Below are 21486 nucleotides of genomic sequence, written 5' to 3' on the forward strand. Positions count from 1 at the left end.
ACACAAGAGAAAATATCCTGTTTTAAAAATATAACTATATTAATTGTAATATATTTCATATAAACACTTTTTCCAGGCAAAGTGCATGCCACATGCAAGGTTATAATGTTAATGGTATGCCTAGTATGTTCCTGCACATAATATGTGTCCAATGAATGTGCATTGAATAAATGATAGCTCTCAGTTCTACTGACCAGGCAGGTTCTCAAAATCCATCTGTTTCAACAAGAAAAATCTACTTTTAGTACTCAAAACACGACAAAGTGAAAGACAATATGAATTATTAATTTCTCTCAAATCTAAAATTCTGTAATTCTACTATGAGGAATATCAAGAATCACATTTCTTCCAGATATATAAGTCTACAAAATCATTTTTTCACAAGTGAAAAATCCTAGAAAAAACAAATTAAAAGACAATCTGTAAATAAAGCCTATAGATGTCTAGAGATAAATCACATGTTGTGGGACATACAAAGCAGAAAGGTCCAGTATCCTTTTCAACCATTTCAACTTTTATCAGTCCTGAACATCTGCTATTACTTTTTATTTCTTGAATATATGTTGTCATCTTCTAAACTTGTCAGAGTATACTATATTCTATTTTCTTCCATTCCTTTTCATAACAGAAGTTTCTTTCACTACAACACTTAGGCCATAAACTAGAGACACATTTTAACACTTTTCTTACATACAAAATTAATAAAAATTGATTGTGCCTCATTAAAGCATCACATAGATAATATAGTACTTTCAGTCTTTGGTAAATCATTATAATGGCTAATTTTTATTGGTTTGATAAAATTTATCTATTTAATTAATGAGACCAGTAATTATAACTCAAAATAAAACCTGATAAAATTGAGAATGTTTTCTCCTATACTATTTGAGATAGTTATTTTATATAATATTATGTTCTAATGAAATAAGAAACAAGGCACATCTCAAAGGTCCAATTTACAGTGTAGAAATATGCTAGGACAACTTCTCGCCATTCAATGTATTTTTCACTTTCAAATATTCTCTCCCCCAGAGGTAAATTTTCAATGAAATGGAAATATTTAATGAATCATCTACTATATTTCTCTAGTAGTTGGGACCATTTATCATGTTACTTACAATTTTTAAAAAAAGAAGGCTATGAGAATAATTTGATTACACACACACACATCTATACTCAATATACAAGTTTCTTATTCTGATTAAAAATATAATACTTTATAGATAAGTCCAAGACATTCATCTTGGTGAAACAAAAATAAGCCAAGGGGCCCAAATCCAGGTTGAAACCAAACTCTTTAATCTGTTTTTCACAGGACTGTATTTTACCATAAATTCTTCCTCCAGCATCGTTTAAGTGTGAGTGGGCAGCTGTAGAGGTGTCCATTAAACATACGTACTTTCTCAAACAACCTATAATCATTGCTTCTCTATCATAATTCAGCAAAGAATTCTCATTATTAACCAGACAAACCAAAATTTACTTGTATCTCCTTTGGAATGAGGCTTAACTGTTTGCAAATTAGAAACATTCTTACTTAAGGGTCGGAGAAGAATTGAGAGATTTGGTCCAACCTCTCTTTCTTTCTTTGTTTCTTTCCTTCCTTCCTTCCCTCCCTCCTTCCCTCCTTCCCTCCCTCCCTCCTTCCTTCCTTCTTTCCTTCCTTCCTTCCTTCTTTCTTTCTGCAGATGAAGAAATGGAATTTCAGAAAAGTGGTGTTTCGTGCTGAAGATCAAATAAGTATCAATGTCTGAGCTGACAAACCTAGATCTCTTTACTTCAGTTCTAAGGTTCTTCATATTAAAGCTCTGTGGCTTGTTGGTACTCTTCCCTCACACAATGACAGTCTAATAGGAGAAACAGAGAATAAACAATAAATAAGCGAGTAAATAGAGTAATTCCAAAATATGGTAATAAAAAGAAACATTTACTAAGTTCTTAGTGTGTGCCAGGCATCATTCTAAGCACTTTTTTCATTAATTTGTATGCATTCCTCATACATCCCTCTGAGGTGGATACTACTGGTAGCTTTTACAGATGAATAAATCTGAGGCATAGAGAGATTGAGTAATTTGTTCACAGTCACAGAACTAGGAAGCAGTGGAGTCAGGATTCAAACCCAAGAAGAGACAAAGTCACACAGCTATTAAGTGCAGGACAAGATTAAGAAGGAGCCAGTCCCCAGTAAAGCAAGGTATGCAAAATTCTTGAGTCAGGAAAAAGCTGGGTGCATCAAAACACTAAGAGAAGACCGATGTGGCTGGAATATCATTTTTAAAAAGGAGAAAGAGTGACACGAGATAAGAGGGGGAAGAGTGGCAAAGGGCAAATTATGGAGGGCCTTGAATGCCATGAATAAAAGGTTGAGTTTTTAAGCACTGAAATGGAAAGCCATTGAATATTTTTTTAAAACATATCTATAACATGATCTGAATTACATTTGTCTTAAGTTCACTCTGGCTAGAAAATCCATATTGAGATTTGACAAATGATTTGACAATCATTTCTTTCTTCATTTATCCATTAATTCATTTACTTAACAAGAAATTGCAAAGTGCTAATGTTAGCACACAATCTCACCCCAAATTTCCTATCCCAGCAATATCCCTTATTTACCAAACTAAATATATATTCACTAATAGCAAATGATTGTATCTAGAGGTTTCCCAGTAATTCCTGAATCTTAGCGGCTTATACAACACTAACACATGTACTTGAAATATAAACTAATCAGCATGTCATCTCTATTAAGTCAACCGGTTGTTTAAAGGAAATACTTTTTCCCCAGAATCAACTGGTTATTTTGACATCATGTACTATTCCTTAGAATTTTAGTCTTCTTGCTTTGTATTTCTAGGTAAGAACATAAAAAATTGTTGCAAAATGGTAAATATACATTACTCTGACAGGCGGATACTAGGCTCCAACAATGATAAGTAGTGCTTATAATACTACCTTCAGAGATTATACTGAGGCATAGCACAAACCTAAGGGTTTTCAGTCTTGGTATAACATTCGCCTTATACACTTAGCAAATAGGAAAAAGCAATCAAAAAGCATGAATACTCTGAAACATCATATATTTCCTTCATGCTATCCAAGAGTTCAATTTAACAAACATTTATTAAATATCTACTATGTACAAGGTGTTATTCTAAAACACTATGGAAGTTACAAAAATAAATGGTATGCCTTCATGCTTATAAAATTCCTTTAATGACATGAGGTTTTGATATCATGCAATTTTACTTCATGTTGTTAGAGAATAATACCAAAGATTACATTTTGCAGTAAACATTTTGCAGAAACCTAAAAGTAGCTTTCCCAGTAAAACTGCATTGTGTCACATTTGTTGAAGCAGGAGTATCTTCAAACATTCAAAAGACTAAAAAAGAAATTTCAATGGCCACAGATGTATGAAAGGATCATTCATCATTTTATTCACAGAACCACAGGTTCATAAAATCTCTGAATAGAAAGAGACCTACAGGGTATTCAATCCAGTGCTTTCTGGATTCACAGTAACAGAAGAATAACCTGGGGTGCTTTTTAGTAACATAGATTCCCAGGCTCTGGCCACTAGAGATTGATTCAGCAGGTCTGGGTGAAGCCAGGCAATGTGTACTTTGTATAAGATTCTCAGATGATTCCAATATATAGCCAGGTTTGAGAACGCAAATTTAGCCCAACACCTGCATCTGTAATTTAAATATAGACCATATGCTCTCTTTCCTAACAAGTTGTCATTTACCATTTAGTCTCTGCTTTAATACACTTTAGAATAGGAGAATAGGACCCTGACTCTTAGATAGCTGTAGTTATTAGAATGTCATCCATATTATTTATATATATTTATACATATATATATCTTATACACACATGTGTAGCTGTTTGTTAATATATGTCTCTAAAAACAATGCTGTAAGCTGCCTGAGAACAGAGTCTAGGGCTATTTGCTTTACTATTTCATATCTAGCACTTAGCTCAGACCTTGACATTTAGGAGGCAGTCGTTAAGGTTTGCTGAGTGCATATCTGATTGAATGAGGTCCTTCATTAGTTTGACCTTATGTCTCTCTAAAGCATCCATCTCCTGTGCTAGTTTTTATAATTTCCGGAAACTTGAAAAATCCATACTCTAGACACTGAGTATAAAAACACAAAGTACACTCTTCCCTTCTCTCAAGGTCCTTAATTATTTACCTAGAAAGGCAGATGCAGATACTTTTAATCAAAAATGGTTAAGTGTAATGTCAAAATAAATATGAAATAAAGGTGGGAATTGAGAGGAAGGCAACAAATTTACCTGTGATTGATTTAGAAGAAAGACAGCAATAGATGTCAAGGAATGTTTTTCAAGACAAGTGATGCTAAGTTGAGTCTTGATGGCTTAGCACTTGAATTATTGAACATTCACACACATTAAATTAAATAGAACAAATTATATTCTTCTTCTATAGGTAACCTTTTAAGTATAGAGAAGTCTGTCTCTCAAACTTTTTCTAGGACAAATATCCAAGTTCCTACAATTATTTCTCACAAAACTATAGTGTTTTTTGTTCAAAACATATGGAAAAAGTTTTTGTTCCATAGCAAATTAATTTAAATATCCTGACTTGCATAATCTAAAGAAGACTCTGAAGGCAAGGAATATAGAACATGGCTTTCAAGTAAAAGAGCTGTAGCTGAACTCCAAAGGCACCTACTATATTCATGAGTAACATGATTTCTGTAGTTACAGTGTGAGTTACAAACAAGCACTGATATACAGACCATCAGCAAATCCCAAGCCTACTCCCTCAGCATCCTAAATCAAATTGAAAGCTGCAAGATGACCAACACAAATGGGTTTAAAATGAGACAATGACAATTGTTAGTCTTACCATCTTGGCTAACTTCATAGAATAACTTCCACAATCAACAGATATGTAGGAATCAAATAAATATCTCCGGGTAAGCAGTGCTATTTAATAAGCTGGGGAAAGATAGCTTGGAGTTGATGCCATTGTCATAGAAACAATTCCTGCCTATTAAATCAGTGAGATGGCTAGAAAAATGTGGACTTTTCTGTTCTGGTTAAGTGTAGTGCATGGGAAAAATGTTGAAATGTCAGAAGGCAGAGATAATAGCTGCAGTGGTAAAATATTATTCTCATTTTAAGTTAATTTTCCCCTTGTTTTCTAAAGGCATACACTTAGTAAGGTATCTCTCCACTCTTCAAAGAAGAAAACAAGAACTTTTAAATTGGAAATGACAAATTACATTTTTTCAAAGAGATTTGGGAAAATCTACTGAGCTCCTCTGAAGAACTAAAATCAAACTCAGATTGCATCCATCTACTGGAAAATACAGACCCCCAAGGTGATCAAACAAACAGAACAGCTGCTAGATGTCCATTAAAACAGTGCAAGAAAGGCACTTATTTGATGCATTTCTCCTGGGAGGTTTGTATCTAAAATGAGACTAGAAATCACATTCTCTACTGTAAAGTAACTCTGGCAGGCCCCAACCTGGGAATATGCTTGTAATTAGTAGTGAAAATACTAGACTCATCTCCCATGCTTGCTTCCTTCCACACTACCCTATACTTATCTATATACGTACAGCTTTTGAATAAGGGGGATTTGAAATGAAGTCACGATATATCAGTTGCTTGTTAAGGCATGGGCTTCTTAGTAAATACATAGAACAAAATGTGAAAGTAGTAACTTCCTTGAGGATAAGATTCCTTTGGCATAGGAAACAGAATGTGGTAAGCGTTTCACATATACTTACTGCTTGATTATTTTCAGTTAAAAAAAATATCATGGTGGCTTCAGTCTCTGATGTAGAAGAACTGCTCATCTACCAAATAAATGGCCATTGAGGCCATGGCCAACAATGATACCATGATTCATATCTAGGTCTTCACACTTTGACAAATGCTATATTTATCTTATTACTAAAGATTCACAGCGTTTTCTTAGGCGGACTGTTCCATTAGAATAAACTCCATAAAATGAGTGGGTTATATACATAGTATCTGAATTCTGAATTTTGTATTAGTAGATTAAAAAAAGATATTACTGCAATTGAAGTTCCAGATTATGAAAATTGTAAAAGCACTCAAATGACTCTCTACAGTTTATTGTTATGTTAACCTATGGGAATTTTTTCTGTAGTCACACTGAAAATGAAGATTTTGGGTTTCCCTGATCGAACAAACCCAACTAGTAATAGATACTATCTCTTAGGAAGATGTCTCAGTTTAATGTTATTTTACCTGATTATCATCAACAGGGTCAGAGAAACTTTTTCAGGTTGTCATATTTGAGATAGGTACTGAAGAGTTCAAGGAAATGAGGAGGTAGAGAGAGGCTATTCTAGTCAGAGCACTGAAAAAGTAATTCTCAATGTATGTGTCCCAGAACCAGTAGCATGAGCTTCACTTGGGAACTTGTCAGACATGCAAATTCTCAGTCCCACACCTCAGACTCACTGAATCAGAATCTCTGGGGTGGGGTCCAGCAATCTGTGTTCTAACAAGCTCTAAAGGTGAGTTTCATGTACCTTAATAGTGAGAACCACTGGACTAGATGTTAGTAATCTGAAAGAAAATGCTGTGTTTGAAGGACCTCAAGTTCTTCAGTACTGCTCAACTTCAGACTACGTGTGGATAGTGGTAAAGTTTGAGGATGAAAAAGTAAGGCAAGATGACAAAGTGCATGATGTACCCACTTGTGGAATTTGTACTATATCAATTAGAATGATGGAGAGCTACTAAAACATCTGTAAGCAGGGAATTAATAAGAAATTATCCATTAAAATAATTCTAAGGGCAATGTGAGAAATAAGCTGAGTTCCTGACTGGATGAGGTTGCCCAATGAAGCAAGGTAATAATTGGTTGGAAGATTAAAACATGTCACAGTTACAGAAGACTTCTAGAGGCTGGAAAAGGATTACCTAACTCCAAATCAGGATGGGCGGAGAGGGGGGGCAAGTCAAAGATCTGTTTCAGGCTTTTGTTAGTGGGTAGATGTTGAAGCTACTAAAGGCAATTAAAAACACCTGAGACAGATTGGTTCTAGATGATGGAGTAGAAGGACGTGCTCTCACTCGCTCTTGCGAGAACACCGGAATCACAACTAACTACTGAACAATCAATGACAGGAAGACACTGGAATGCACCAAAAAACACACCCCATATCCAAAGACAAAGGAGAAGCCACAGTGAGATGGTAGGAGGGGCACAATCACAATAAAATCAAATCCCATAATTGCTGGGTGGGTGACTCACAAACTGGAGAACACTTATAACACAGAAGTCCACCCACTGGAGTGAAGGTTCTGAGCCCCACCAGGCTTCCCAACCTGGGGGTCTGGCAACTTGAGGAGGAATTCCTAGAGAATCAGACTTTGAAATCTAGCGGGATTTGACTGCAGGACTTCAACAGGACCTGGGGATACAGAGATTCCACTCTTGAAGGACACACACAAAGTAGTTTGCACATTGGGATCCAGGGGAAGGAGCAGTGACCCCATAGGAGACTGAACCAGACCTACCTACTAGTGTTGGAGGGTCTCCTGCAGAGGCAGGGGGGTGGCCCTGTCTCACCATGAGGACAAGGAAACTGGCAGCAGAAGTTCTGGGAAGTACTCCTTAGTGTGAGCCCTCCCAGAGTCCTCCATTAGCCCCACCAAAGAGCCCAGTAGGCTCCAGTGTTGTGTCACCTCAGGCCAAAAAACCAACAGGGAGGGAACCAAGCCCAACTCATCAGCAGTCAAGCAGATGAAAGTTTTACTGAGCTCTGCTCACCAGAGAAACACACAGCTCTACCCACCATCAGTCCCTCCCATCAGGAAACTTGCACAAGTCTCTTAGAGAGCCTCATCAACCAGAGGGCAGACAGCAGAAGCAAGAAGAACTACAATCCTGCAGCCTGTGGAACAAAAACCATATTCACAGAAAGATAGACAAGATGAAAAGGCAGAGGGGAGTGTGCCAGATGAAGGAACAAGATAAAACCCTGGAAAAACAACTAAATGAAGTGGAGATAGGCAACCTTCCAGAAAAAGAATTCAAATTAATGATAGTGGAGATGATACAGGACCTCGGAAAAAGAATGGAGACAAAGATTGAGAAGATGTAAGAAATGTTTAACAAAACCCTAGAAGAATTAAAGAACAAACAAACAGAGATGACCAATACAATAACTGAAATGAAAACTACACTAGAAGGAATCAGTAGCAGAATAACTGAGGCAGAAGAACGGATAGGTGACCTGGAAAACAGAATGGTGGAATTCACTGCTGCGGAACAGAATAAAGAGAAAACAATGAAAGAAATGAAGACAGCCTAAGAGACCTCTGGGACAACATTAAACCCAGCAGCATTCTCACTATAGGGGTCCCAGAAGGAGAAGAGAGAGAGAAAGGACCCGAGAAAATATTTGAAGAGATTATAGTCGAAAACTTCCCTAACATGGGAAAGTGAATAGCCACCCAAGTCCAGGGAGCGCAGAGAGTCCCAGGCAGGATAAACCCAAGGAGAAACATGCTGGGACCCATAGTAATCAAACTGACAAAAATTTAAAAAGACAAAGAAAAATTATTGAAAGCAGCAAGGGAAAAATGACAAATAACATACATGGGAACTCCCATAAGGAGAACTCCCATAAGGCTAACAGCTGATTTATCAGCAGAAACTCTGAAGTTTCTGCCAAAGGGAGTGGCATGATATATTTAAAGTGATGAAAGGGAAGAACCTACAACAAAGATTACTCTACCCGGCAAGAATTTCATTTAGATTTAATGGAGAAATCAAAAGCTTTGCAGACAAGCAAAAGCTAAGAGAATTCAGCACCACCAAACCATCTCTACAACAAATGCTAAAGGAACTTCTCTAAGTGGGAAACACAAGAGAAGAAAAAGACCTACAAAAACAAACCCAAAACAATTAAGAAAATGGTCATAGGAACATACATATTGATAATTACCTTAAACGTGAATGGATTAAATGCTCCAACCAAAAGACACAGGTTTGCTGAATGGATACAAAAACAAGACCCATATATATGCTGTCTACAAGAGATCTACTTCAGACCTAGGGACACATACAGACTGAAAGTGAGGGGATGGAAAAAGATATTCCATGCAAATGGAAATCAAAAGAAAGCTGGAGTAGCAATAGTCATATCAGATAAAATAGTCTTTAAAATAAAGAATGTTACAAGAGACAAGAAAGGACACTACATAATGATCAAGGGATGAATCCAAGAAGAAGATATAACAATTATGAAGACATATGTACCCAAATTAGGAGCATCTCAATACATAAGGCAACTGCTAACAGCTCTAAAAGAGGAAATCGACATTAACACAATAATAGTGGGGGACTGTAACACCTCAATTACACCAACGGACAGATCATCCAAACAGAAAATTAATAAGGAAACACAAGCTTTAAATGTCAAAATAGACTACATAGATTTAATTGATATTTATAGGACATTCCATCTGAAAGCAGCAGATTACACTTTCTTCTCAACTATGCACAGAACGTTCTCCAGGATAGATCACATCTTTGGTCACAAATCAAGCCTCAGTAAATTTAAGAAAACTGAAATCATATCAAGCATCTTTTCTGACTACAATGCTATGAGATTAAAAATCAATTACAGGGAAATATGTGTGAAAAACACAAACACATGGAGCTTAAATAATACGTTACCCAATAACCAAGAGATCACTGAAATAATCAGAGGAAACCAAAAAATACCTAGAGACAAATGACAATGAAAACACAATGATCCAAAACCTATGGGAAGCAGCAAAAGCAGTTCTAAGAGGGAAGTTTATAGCAATACAAGCCTACCTCAAGAAACAAGAAAAATCTCAAATAAACAATATAACCTTACACCTAAAGGAACTAGAGAAAGAAGAACAAACAAAACCCAAAGTTAGCAGAAGGAAAGAAATCATAAAGATCAGAGCAGAAATAAATGAAATAGAAACAAAGAAAACAATAGCAAAGATCAGTAAAACTAAAAGCTGGTTCCTTGAGAAGATAAACAAAATTGATAAACCATTAGCCAGACTCATCAAGAGAAAGAGGGAGAGGACTCAAATCAAGAAAAATAGAAATGAAAAAGGAGAAGTTAAAACAGACACTGCAGAAATACAAAGCATCCTAAGAGACTACTACAAGCAACTCTATGCCAATAAAATGGACAACCTGGAAGAAATGGACAGATCCTTAGAAAGGTATAACCTTCCAAGACTGAACCAGGAAGAAATAGAAAATATGAACAGACCAATCACAAGAAATGAAATTGAAACTGTGATTAAAAATCTTCCAACAAACAAAAGCCCAGGACCAGATGGCTTCACAGGTGAATGCTATCAAACATTTAGAGAAGAGCTAACACCCATCCTTCTCAAGCTGTTTCAAAAAATTGCAGAGGCAGGAACACTCCCAAACTCATTCTATGAGGCCACCATCACCCTGATACCAAAATCAGACAAACATACTACAAAAAAAGAAAATTACAGACTAATATCACTGATGAATATAGATTGAAAAACCCTCGGCAGAATACTAGCAAACAGAATCCAACAACACATTAAAAGGATCATACACCGTGATCAAGAGGGATTTATCCTAGGGAGGCAAGGATTCTTTAGTATATGCATATCAATCAATGTGATACCCCATATTAACAAATTGAAGGGGAAAAACCATATGATCATCTCAATAGATGCAGAAAAAGCTTTTAAGAAAATTCAACACCGATTTATGATAAAAACTCTCCAGAAACTGGGTATAGAGGGAACCTACCTCAACATAGTAAAGGCCATATATGACAAACCCACAGCAAACATCATTCTCAATGGTGAAAAACTGAAAGCATTTCCTCTAAGATCAGTAACAAGACAAGGATTTCCACCCTCACCACTATTATTCAACATAGTTTTGGAAGTTCTAGCCACAGCAATCAGAGAAGAAAAAGAAATAAAAGGAATACAATTTGGAAAAGAAGAAGTAAAATTGTCACTGTTTGCAGATGACATAATACTATACATAGAGAATCCTAATGATGCCACCAGAAAACTACTAGAGGTAATCAATGAATTTGGTAAAGTTACAACATACAAAATTAATGCACAGAAATCTTTTGCATTCCTATACACTAATGATGAAAAATCTGAAAGAGAAATTAAAGAAACACTCCCATTTACCATTGTAACAAAAAGAATAATATACTTAGGAATAAACCTACCTGGGTAGACAAAAGGCCTGTATGCAGAAAACTATAAGGCACTGATGAAAGAAATTAAAGATGATAGAAACAGATGGAGAGATATACCATGTTCTTGGATTGGAAGAATCAATATTGTGAAAATGACTATACTACCCAAAGCAATCTACAGTTTCAGTGCAATCCCTACCAAATTACCATTGGCATTTTTTACACAACTAGAACAAAATATCTTAAACTTTGTATGGAGACAGAAAAGATCCCAAATAGCTAAAGTAGTCTTGAGGGGAAAAAACGGAGCTGGGGGAACCAGACTCCCTGACCTCAGACTACACTACAAAGCTACAGTAATCCAGACAATATGGTACTGGCACAAAACCAGAGATATAGATCAATGGAACAGGATAGAAAGCCCAGAGATAAACCCATGCACCTATGGTCAACTAAGCTATAACAAAGGAGGCAAGGATATACAATGGAGAAAAGACAGCCTCTTCAATAAGTGGTGCTGGGAAAACTGGACAGCTACATGTAAAAGAATGAAACTAGAACACTCCCTAACACCATACACAAAAGTAAACTCAAAATGGATTAGAGACCTAAATGTAAGACTGGACACTCTAAAACTCTTAGAGGAAAATATAGGAAGAACCCTGTTTCACATAATTCACAGCAAGATCTTTTTTGATCCACCTCCTAAAGTAAAGGAAATAAAAAGAAAAATAAACAAATGGGACCTAATGAAACTTAAAAGCTTTTGCATAGCAAAGGAAACCATAAACAAGATGAAAAGACAACACTCAGAATGGGAGAAAATATTTGCAAATGAATCGACATACAAAGGATTAATCTCCAAAATATATAAACAGCTCATGCAGCTCAATATTAAAAAATCATACAACCCAATCCAAAGATGGGCAGAAGACCTAAGTAGACATTTCTCCAAAGAAGACATACGATGGCCAAGAAGCACACGAAAAGATGCTCAACATCACTAATTATTAGAGAAATGCAAATCAAAACTACAATGAGGTATCACCTCACACCAGTTAGAATGGGCATCATCAGAAAATCTACAAACAACAAATGCTGGAGAGGGTTTGGAGAAAGGGAACCCTCTTGCACTGTTAGTGGGAATGTAAATTGATACAGTGACTATGGAGAACAGTATGGAGGTTCCTTAAAAAACTAAAAATAGAATTACCATATGACCCAGGAATTCCACTACTGGGCATATACCCAGAGAAAACCATAATTCAAAAAGATACATGCACCCCAATGTTCATTGCAGCACTATTTACAATAGCCATGTCATGGAAGCAATCTAAATGTCCATCAACAGACGAATGGATAAAGAAGTAGTGGTACATATATACAATGGAATATTACTCAGCCATAAAAAGGAATGAAATTGGGTCATTTGTAGAGACGTGGATAGACCTAGAACCTGTCATACAGAGTGAAGTAAGTCAGAAAGAGAAAAACGAATATCGTATATTAATGCATATATGTGGAACCTAGAAAAATGTTACAGATGAATCGGTATGCAGGGCAGAAATTGAGACAGAGATGTAGAGAACAAACGTATGGATACCAAGGCGGGAAAGTGTCCGGGGGTGGGGGTAGTGGTGTGATGAATTGGGAGATTGGGTTTGACATATATACACTAATATGTATAAAATGTATAACTAATAAGAACCTGCTGTATAAAAAAATTAATAAAATTAAATTTAAAAATTTTAAAAAATGAGAAACACCTGAGAGGTTTGTCTCTCTCCTTCCCACTCTCTCTCTATATGTATGTATCTCCAAATAAAACAAATTAAACTTGGAAACAAATGAGACCTCTTAAGGAACTATTTAAGAGAAAATAGAACTAAAGGGGGAAAAACCCTGAAATATCTTAAAAGACCTTTATGGGTATGCTGGGCAGCAAAATAAACTTTAGTCTCTGACTTTTGCACTGTCACCACAGACCTAGTCATCTACAAAATTATTGGCTTAGTTGTAAAAATATGGTTAACTGGGCAAAGCCCTAGTTTGCATAATTTTGAGAGCAGGCTAGCTTTTTCAAAGGTAAAGGTTTAAAAAAACAACAACAACTATTAAGCACCTTAAAGCAGCAATGTTTTCAAAAATATAATTTAACTTAAAAAACAGAAGGATTAAAACATTTCCCTAATGCCCTTAAAACTAAGAAAAAACTGGGCTTCCCTGGTGGCGCAGTGGTTGAGAATCTGCCTGCCAATGCAGGGGACATGGGCTCGACCCCTGGTCTCGGAAGATCCCATATGCCGTGGAGCAGCTGGGCCCGTGAGCCACAATTACTGAGCCTGCACGTCTGGAGCCTGTGCTCTGCAACAAGAGAGGCCACGATAGTGAGAGGCCCATGCACCACGATGAAGAGTGGCTCCTGCTTGCCACAACTAGAGAAAGCCCTTGCACAGAAACGAAGACCCAATACAGCCATAAAAATAAATAAATTAATTAAAAAATAAGAATAATAATTAAAAACTAAGAAAAAACTGATTTATAGTACAACTTTATATATCGATAATTTGGCAAATAAAATTAATAATCGTAAAAACACAACTAGGTAAAGCTCTTTCTCCAATCCCTCTGCTGACATTCAACATCTCCCTGAAGTGAGCACTACATACTTATCCAATACCACCCTCTCCAAACTTTTTTTCAAAATGTAAGCTTAACTAAATATTTAAGTAAACTTTCCATTTAAAAGAAGTCAGTTGGGACTTCCCTGGTGGTGCAGTGGTTAAGAATCCACCTGTCAATGCAGGGAACACAGGTTTGAGCCTTGGTCTGGGAAGATCCCACATGCCGCGGAGTAACTAAGCCTGTGTGCCACAACTACTGAGCCCGCCTGGCACAGCTACTGAAGCCTGCACAACTAGAGCCTGTGCTCTGCAACAAGAGAAGCCACCTCAATAAGACGCCCGCTCACCAAAACGAAGAGTAGACCCTGCTCGCCACAACTAGAGAAAAGCCCATGCGCAGCAATGAAGACCCAACGCAGCCAAAAATAAATAAATTTTTTAAAAAGTCAGTTTATAGTTAAGAACTTATTTCCATATGTTACTTGATCCTAGGGAGGGTTGTAAGGACACCATGATACTTCATGCTACTATGGAGCTGTCACTGCAATTACCCCCAGACTCACAGCCCAAAAGACAGTGTGGTACTTGGGGGAAAAGAAAGATCAACTTAAAGTGTCACCTTAATCCTCATGTTGTCCTCTCTGGCAGTTGATATAATCTTTGTTGTTTTTTGTAAATCATCCTACAGAAAAAATTGCAAACTTGCCAGCATATACTGCCTCTGATCATTTTAGCTGCCTTTCCATCTCCCATTCCCCAAGCCCCCCTCCCTCCACCCACCCACACCAACTTCTTAAGGACACACACATTGCAGGATAAAGAGGGGGTATAAGATGAATTATCTCTTTCTACCAAACATCATTCCTCTCCAAATTATGGATAATGAGGCCAGAAGTGTAATTACTGAAGGAGTTTGGAAAGGTAATTGCTGAAATAATCTCAAAAATAGTGGTGACTGCAGTGAGTACAACGACTCACTTTATAGCTGTCAGAGCCACTTGGAATGTGATAAAGAGCTTATGTTTGCAAACCCAAATGCTGCATCAAACGAAGTTCCATATTAGCAAATTACCACAAGAACCCCTTACAGTCAACTCATTTTGATTTCGTAATGAGAAATCCCATTAAAGAGGAATAACTTTAAGTTGTGACTGCTAAACATGTTGTGAAGCAGGGGAGGGACAGAAAAAAGATGGAAAGTTTGAGGGAATTTTTCTGGGATCCTCTCCTTGAAGCCTGTAATTTGCAGGCAGCTCTACCTTCCTTGTTCCCATTGATCACCGGAGAATTGTGAAGTTTAAGGTAGCATTCACTGGTTCTCAAACTAAAACACTTAGCTTTGAGATTGCCCGTCAAGACTGCAGGGGAGAATGAATATTTCTGAAGCTTAGGCACAAGTATCCGTGGAACACACACCCCATTCCCAACACTTATCCCTATGCTCTCAGTGCAGAGAACAATTTCTCTATTCCAGCTGCTTCTGCACCTAGCACCTAGCATCACGAATGACGTGATTTTTTTCCCACCACCTCTCATCCAGAGGCCCTAGGCTCTGCCGCCTCTTTTCCCCAGTGCTTTGTGACGAGAATGGCCCCAGGCCAAGCCCTAGTGCTCACAAAGGTAGGTGCAAACCCGGAGTGCACTCAGTGCTCTGGGCGCTTCAGTCTGGTTTGGGCTCAGGTCCTGCTGCTCCAAACCCAAGGGACCCTGGAGGCGAGCCCTGACACCTCCATCACTCACCATGGCCGGCCAGTTATGCCTCCCTGTCTCCCCGCGCCTCTCTTCCGTGAAGCCCTTGAAGCCGCACTTCGGAAACATCCAAGTGGGCATCTGTGTGGCGATCCAGCGCAGCAATGGGCGGATCCACCTCGTGGTGGTCACAGAGGTCAAAACACAAAACGCTTGGGTCACGGTAGAATGGGTCGAAAAAGGAGTCAAAAAGGCAAAAAGATTGATCTAGAGGTCATATTCCTGCTGAATCCAGCGCTGGCGTCTGCTGAGCACCCCACGCCGGCCAGGGCGCTTCCCTCCTTGTCTCTAGCGCCCTCTTCGGCCATCGGGAACCAGCGGACGGCCACGCGATGGAGTGCGAGGATCCCCCAGAAAAACGAAACGCCCTCGGGGGACAGTCCGGATGTGAGAGTTCCCAGCAGTCTTTGCCTGATGAAGCAGAAAAAGTCTCCCTGCCTACGGGAAATTGAGAAACTGCAAAAGCAGCGAGAGAAGCACAGACGGCTGCAGCTAGAGATCCGAGCTCAGCGCGCCCTGGCTGTCAACACGGGAAACCCCAACTACGAGATTCAGAGCATGATCGAGGAATGCCGCAGGCACCTGGACTGCAGCCAGTTGTCGGGCCCGAAGCCACTGGAGGACCACCGCATCTGCGTCTGCGTGAGGAAGCGGCCTCTCAACCAGCGGGAGACCACCATGAAGGACCTGGATATCATCACCATCCCCTCGGACAAAGTGGTCATGGTGCATGAGTCCAAACAAAAGGTGGACCTTACTCGCTACCTGGAGAACCAGACCTTCTGCTTCGACCACACCTTCGACGACACTGCCTCCAACGAGTTGGTGTACCAGTTCACCGCCCAGCCACTGGTTGAGTCCATCTTCCACAAAGGCATGGCTACCTGCTTTGCCTATGGGCAGACGGGCAGTGGGAAAACGCACACCATAGGTGGAGCCTTTTCAGGAAGGGACCAAGATTGTTCTAAAGGCACTTATGCCATGGTGGCACAGGATGTCTTCCTCCTGCTCAAAACTTCTGCTTATAAGAAGCTGGACCTCAAAGTCTATGGGACATTTTTTGAGATTTATGGGGGAAAGGTGTATGATTTGTTGAACTGGAAGAAGACACTGCAAGTCCTTGAGGATGGCAGTCAGCAAATCCAGGTGGTCGGGCTGCAGGAACAAGAGGTGTGCTGTGTGGAGGACATGCTGAACCTTGCGGAACTCGGGAACAGCTGCCGGACTTCAGGACAGACATCAGTCAATGCCCAGTCTTCCAGGAGCCACACAGTGTTCCAGATCATTTTAAAGTCTCGAGGGAAACTGCATGGTAAGTTTTCCCTTGTTGACTTAGCTGGGAATGAAAGGGGAGCTGATAACTGCCAAGGCCAACCGGAAAAGACAGCTGGAAGGAGCAGAGATTAATAAGAGTCTCCTCGCACTCAAAGAATGCATCCGGGCTTTGAGTCAGAACAAGTCTCATACCCCATTCAGAGCCAGCAAGCTCACACAGGTGCTCTGGGACTCCTTTATAGGCCAGAACTCCTCCACTTGCATGATTGCTACTATCTATCCAGGGATGGCCTCTTGCGAAAACACCCTCAACACTTTAAGATATGCCAACAGAGTAAAAGAAATAACTCTAGATTTAAGGCCTCACCATCGTTGTCTTTATCCCGCTGAACGTGAGGTGCCAAGGATGTTGGAAAATCACATTAGAAATTCACAAATGTCTCTTCAAGGGAACGAATTTATTAAAATGCCTTGTATGCAGAGTGAGAAGGAGGAAGATACTAAAGAAATCAAAGCACCATCGTCTCCATTAATGGAGGATACAGCAATCTCCTGGAAGGAATGAAGCCAACGGCCAGGGAATAACATCCAGGAGACAGCTGATGGGGTAAACTGTGATGTTGACTTTTGCATTGCCCACCTATTGTCCATTTTGGAACAGAAAATAGGTTTTCTGACTGAGATTCAAAGGAAACTGAAATTATTATGAGCTGACCTTCAAAAGAAGAGCAAGTATAGTGAAGCCAATGGTGAGAGATCAGACCTGAAATGATGGATACAGTGCTGCAGTTCCTAAGTCTCTTATAAAGGAAAGTTGCCTAAATTATCTAGATATAAAGATCCTCCTGGAAAGTTTAAAACCTCTTAAAATATGGTTTTCAGAACTGTCCTCTTTCTTCTTCCTTTGTATTTCTGTAATTTGTTTTTATTCTGTAGGACAGTGGTTCTCAACTTGGAACCATTTTACCTCCTAGGGACATTTGGCAATGTCTGGAAACATTTTCATTTGTCAGAATTGGGTGTGAGGGGAGTGGTGATACTGGCATGTAGTGGGTAGAGGGCCAGAGATGCTGTTAAACATCCTACAATATACAGAATAGCCTCCTACAACAACTAATTATCTGGTTGAAAATATCAATAGTACTGAGGTTGAGAAACCCTGCTTTAGAAGAACCTAGCTGTGATGAAACCAGATTCTCTAAATTTGTGGCTAAGAAGGAAAAATATTGCAGTCCCTTTAGGACTAGAGTTGGAACACACCAAGGGGTGCACAATTTAGTAAATCTAATGATACCCACTCATGAGTCTTTTTCTGCTGCATTTGTGTGTACATTCAAATGGTTTCTAAGCTCTAGACATACTGTGGAGGTGAGAGTGGAGAAGGGAAAGGTTTTATTTAAGAGACTTTGTATGAGAGCCTAGAATTGAGAAGAATTTTATTTTTAATCTTTGAGTCGAAATTGCAAAGCACTGTGCTTCCTGAGAGTGATAAAATAAAGTGTGTGTGTTGCAAAAGCATTGCGTTGCTAACTATGGTGTCTTTAAGCTTTTTTTTTTTCTTCTCATGCTCTTTACCAAATTTCGTGCTTACGTGATTCACATAAAAAGATTTCCCGGATCAAATTATGAAATTAGAGTAGGGAATAAGTCAGCAAAGTAGTAGAGAAGTTCTGTCCTGAAGTGGGGCACATCCCATAAAGACCTCATAGAGAATGTGATAAATATCAATGCCTGAGATTAATTGTATAAGGAGAATATTTTCCTGATTCAAGGATCACAAAGTCCATTCTTTTGCAAAAAGAAGAAAGAAGCAGCTAATCTGATATGCAAATATAAATATAATAAATAATTTAATACACATCCACCTTCAGCAAACCTATTTATGAAATGCTATAATAAAATAAATAAGGATCTTTTGGTTCCAAGTCTAGCAGTTCCAAACTCTTTTTTTGAGGAAAAAAGTGGAATGATTTGCAAAGAAAGTGAATGGTGGATTGGGGAAACTTGAAGACACAAAAATTGTGCCCAAATTTGTTACTACCTTTGGCAGACATGCCTATTCTTTTCAAATTTTTCCTCCTAAGTTGCAAAAGCCTCATTGGTACAAAGGGAAACTAACACATAACTCTACCACAGAAAAGCCATCAGGTTTCATCCTGGTTTCATCAGGATCATTGGAAACATATGGTCTTTAGTAATTAGTCAATATTATGGCCTTTAAATATTTTTCCCTCTGCTGCTTTATCTATGCAGGTAAAGCTATATATTATTATTATTAAACCAAACAGAACTTTGGAATTCTGTCCTCCTTCAGCAAATGATAGTCTTCCCTTCAAAACAAGATGTTTTTAATCAGTATTTTTGTAAGCAATGAAAAAGTATGGGGTTAAGAACCTTATCCCAGTTAAGAATAAGAACTTAAGACTGGTCTTATGAATCCAGTCCCAGTTCTATTATATAGACATCTGTAATTTTAGGCAAGTAACAGCTCCACTGAGCTGTTTCCTTCTATATGAACCAGGGTAATTATATCACCTACTTCAAAAGATTGGAGGGTGGCTTTATTTTCTTCCTGCTCTCCCATCTTTTATGCCAAAGACCAATGCTCATTTATTATTCATATTATTGTCATTGCCCTTGTTGTTCTATTACCACCCTCACATCTCCCCCTGCCCTCCACCACTCCTGTCACACACAAAAGTTTGGGTAGCCTACTAGGAGTTTCAACATTCTAATACCAATAATATCAATGTTTTTTGTATTTTATTTTTAAAGAGTATAACATACAGTGAAGTGAACAAATCTTAACTATACAGTTCCATGAATATTTACAAAGTGAATACTCCTATATAATGACCACACTTATCCAGATACAGAACATAACCATTGTTCCAGAAGCCTCGTTCCTGCCTCATTTCACTCATTCCCTGCATCAAAGGTAAGGACTATTCTGATCAAAATCATCATAGATAAGTTTGCCTCTTTAGGGAAAAAGTGTTCTTTTCTTCATATGAATGGGATCATATACTAGGTACTCTTGCATCTCTGTTTTTTTTTTTTTTTTTTTCTTTTAATCAAAATTATATGTGACCTGTTTTTTTTACATTATTCTATAATGTTCCACTGCATAAATAACTCATAATTTATAAAATTTACTCTTGAAGAAAATAGTTATTTCTGTTTTAAACAGTTACTAATGATGCTATGAACATTCTTACATGTGTCCTTTGGTGCACATTTATATGTTAAGTAGGCCTAGGAATGGAATTCTTGGATCCATAATATGTGTATATTCAGCATCATAGGTCATGCCAAAGAGTTTTCCAAAGGATTTGTTCCAATTTTATACAACCACCAGCATTTTATGGGTCCTCCATATGTTTGCGTACACTTAGTATTGTTATTTTTAAAACTTTAATTTTACACTTTCTGATGTGTGTGCAAAGGTACCTCATTATGGTTTTAATTTTTTGTTGTTTTTTTTCTCCTAATGGCTAATGCTAACATCTTTACATATGCTTACTGGTTATTTAGCCATTCTTTTTTGTGCAATATATGTATTGTCTTGAATTCTTCTTTAGATATATGTATTGCAGATATCTTCTTCCAGTCTGGAATGCTTATAGATTAATGAAGTTCAGCCTATCAATTTTTTATTTAATGATTAGACCCTATTTAATAAATTTCTATCTACTCCAAATCATAAAGGTATTCTCTGTTATCTTCTAAAGATTATTCTCTTGACTCTGATTGGAGCCAGAGCCTGCTCACCTGCATGCCTTCAGGGTCAGCAGCAGATGGGGCTAGTTGCAGGACCAGGGTCAAGTGGAACTAAATCCATGGGAACACAGGACTTCTTTCAGACTGCAACAGGGACCATTTTGGGCAAACCTGCCACCAGGTCATTGTCCTGCCTTCTCAAAGTGACTGTCCTTAGTCTTGGGCTTTACTGGAGTTTTACAAATCTCCCACAAAGGCGTTTTGTCTGTAGATGGCTGTCAAATCATTGTTTATTGGGAGCAACATCTTGCTCACCCAATTACTCCTATCTCACTCTGAGTTCTCTTTATGGGAAGATTTTACAGATTCAACATATTTAGTGTATGTAAGATTATTCTGATTTAGATTTAGTGCTTTTTCTTATACCAGCTTTAATAAGTGGTATTAATTTATTGTTAGAACTATAGTGTACTCATTATATTTAATGTCCATATTATTGGTTTTGAATTTTTCGTTCCTGATACTAAGTTGTGTCTTTTCTTTTTTTTCCCCTTAATTGGACTTATGATATGTTTATAAATTATATGGTCTTTTCAAAGAAACAATTTTATTTTCTCTATTGTATATTTGCTTTCTCTATTGTATACTTGCTTTCTTTTTTATTAATTCCATTTTCCTTATTTTGTTTAACTTCCACTTTTATTTCCAATTTTTTGAGCTCAAGAATTTAGAATTATAAATTTTCTTCCAAAAACTAATTCATCTATATTATAATGTTATACTTTATTAATCAGAAAATTAAATACTCAAATAGTCAAAATGTTCTTTTTTTTTCTTATTTTTATTTTTACCAATGTGTTATAATTATAGGGATTGCTATATCCCTATGA

General features: G+C 37.9%; 1 protein-coding gene across 1 annotated transcript; it reads left to right on the forward strand.

Annotated features, from left to right (window-relative positions):
• Positions 1–1057: 1057 nt before the first annotated feature.
• On the forward strand, positions 1058–20020 carry KIF2B (kinesin family member 2B). The gene is given in 3 exon segments (XM_082442220.1): positions 1058–15786; positions 15789–16960; positions 16962–20020. Coding segments are annotated over 3 exon segments (1845 nt in total). The 5' UTR covers positions 1058–15593; the 3' UTR covers positions 17442–20020.
• Positions 20021–21486: the final 1466 nt, after the last annotated feature.

This window comes from Balaenoptera physalus, assembly GCF_965194825.1.
Source record: "Balaenoptera physalus genome assembly, chromosome: 20".
Classification (NCBI taxonomy): Eukaryota; Metazoa; Chordata; class Mammalia; order Artiodactyla; family Balaenopteridae; genus Balaenoptera; species Balaenoptera physalus.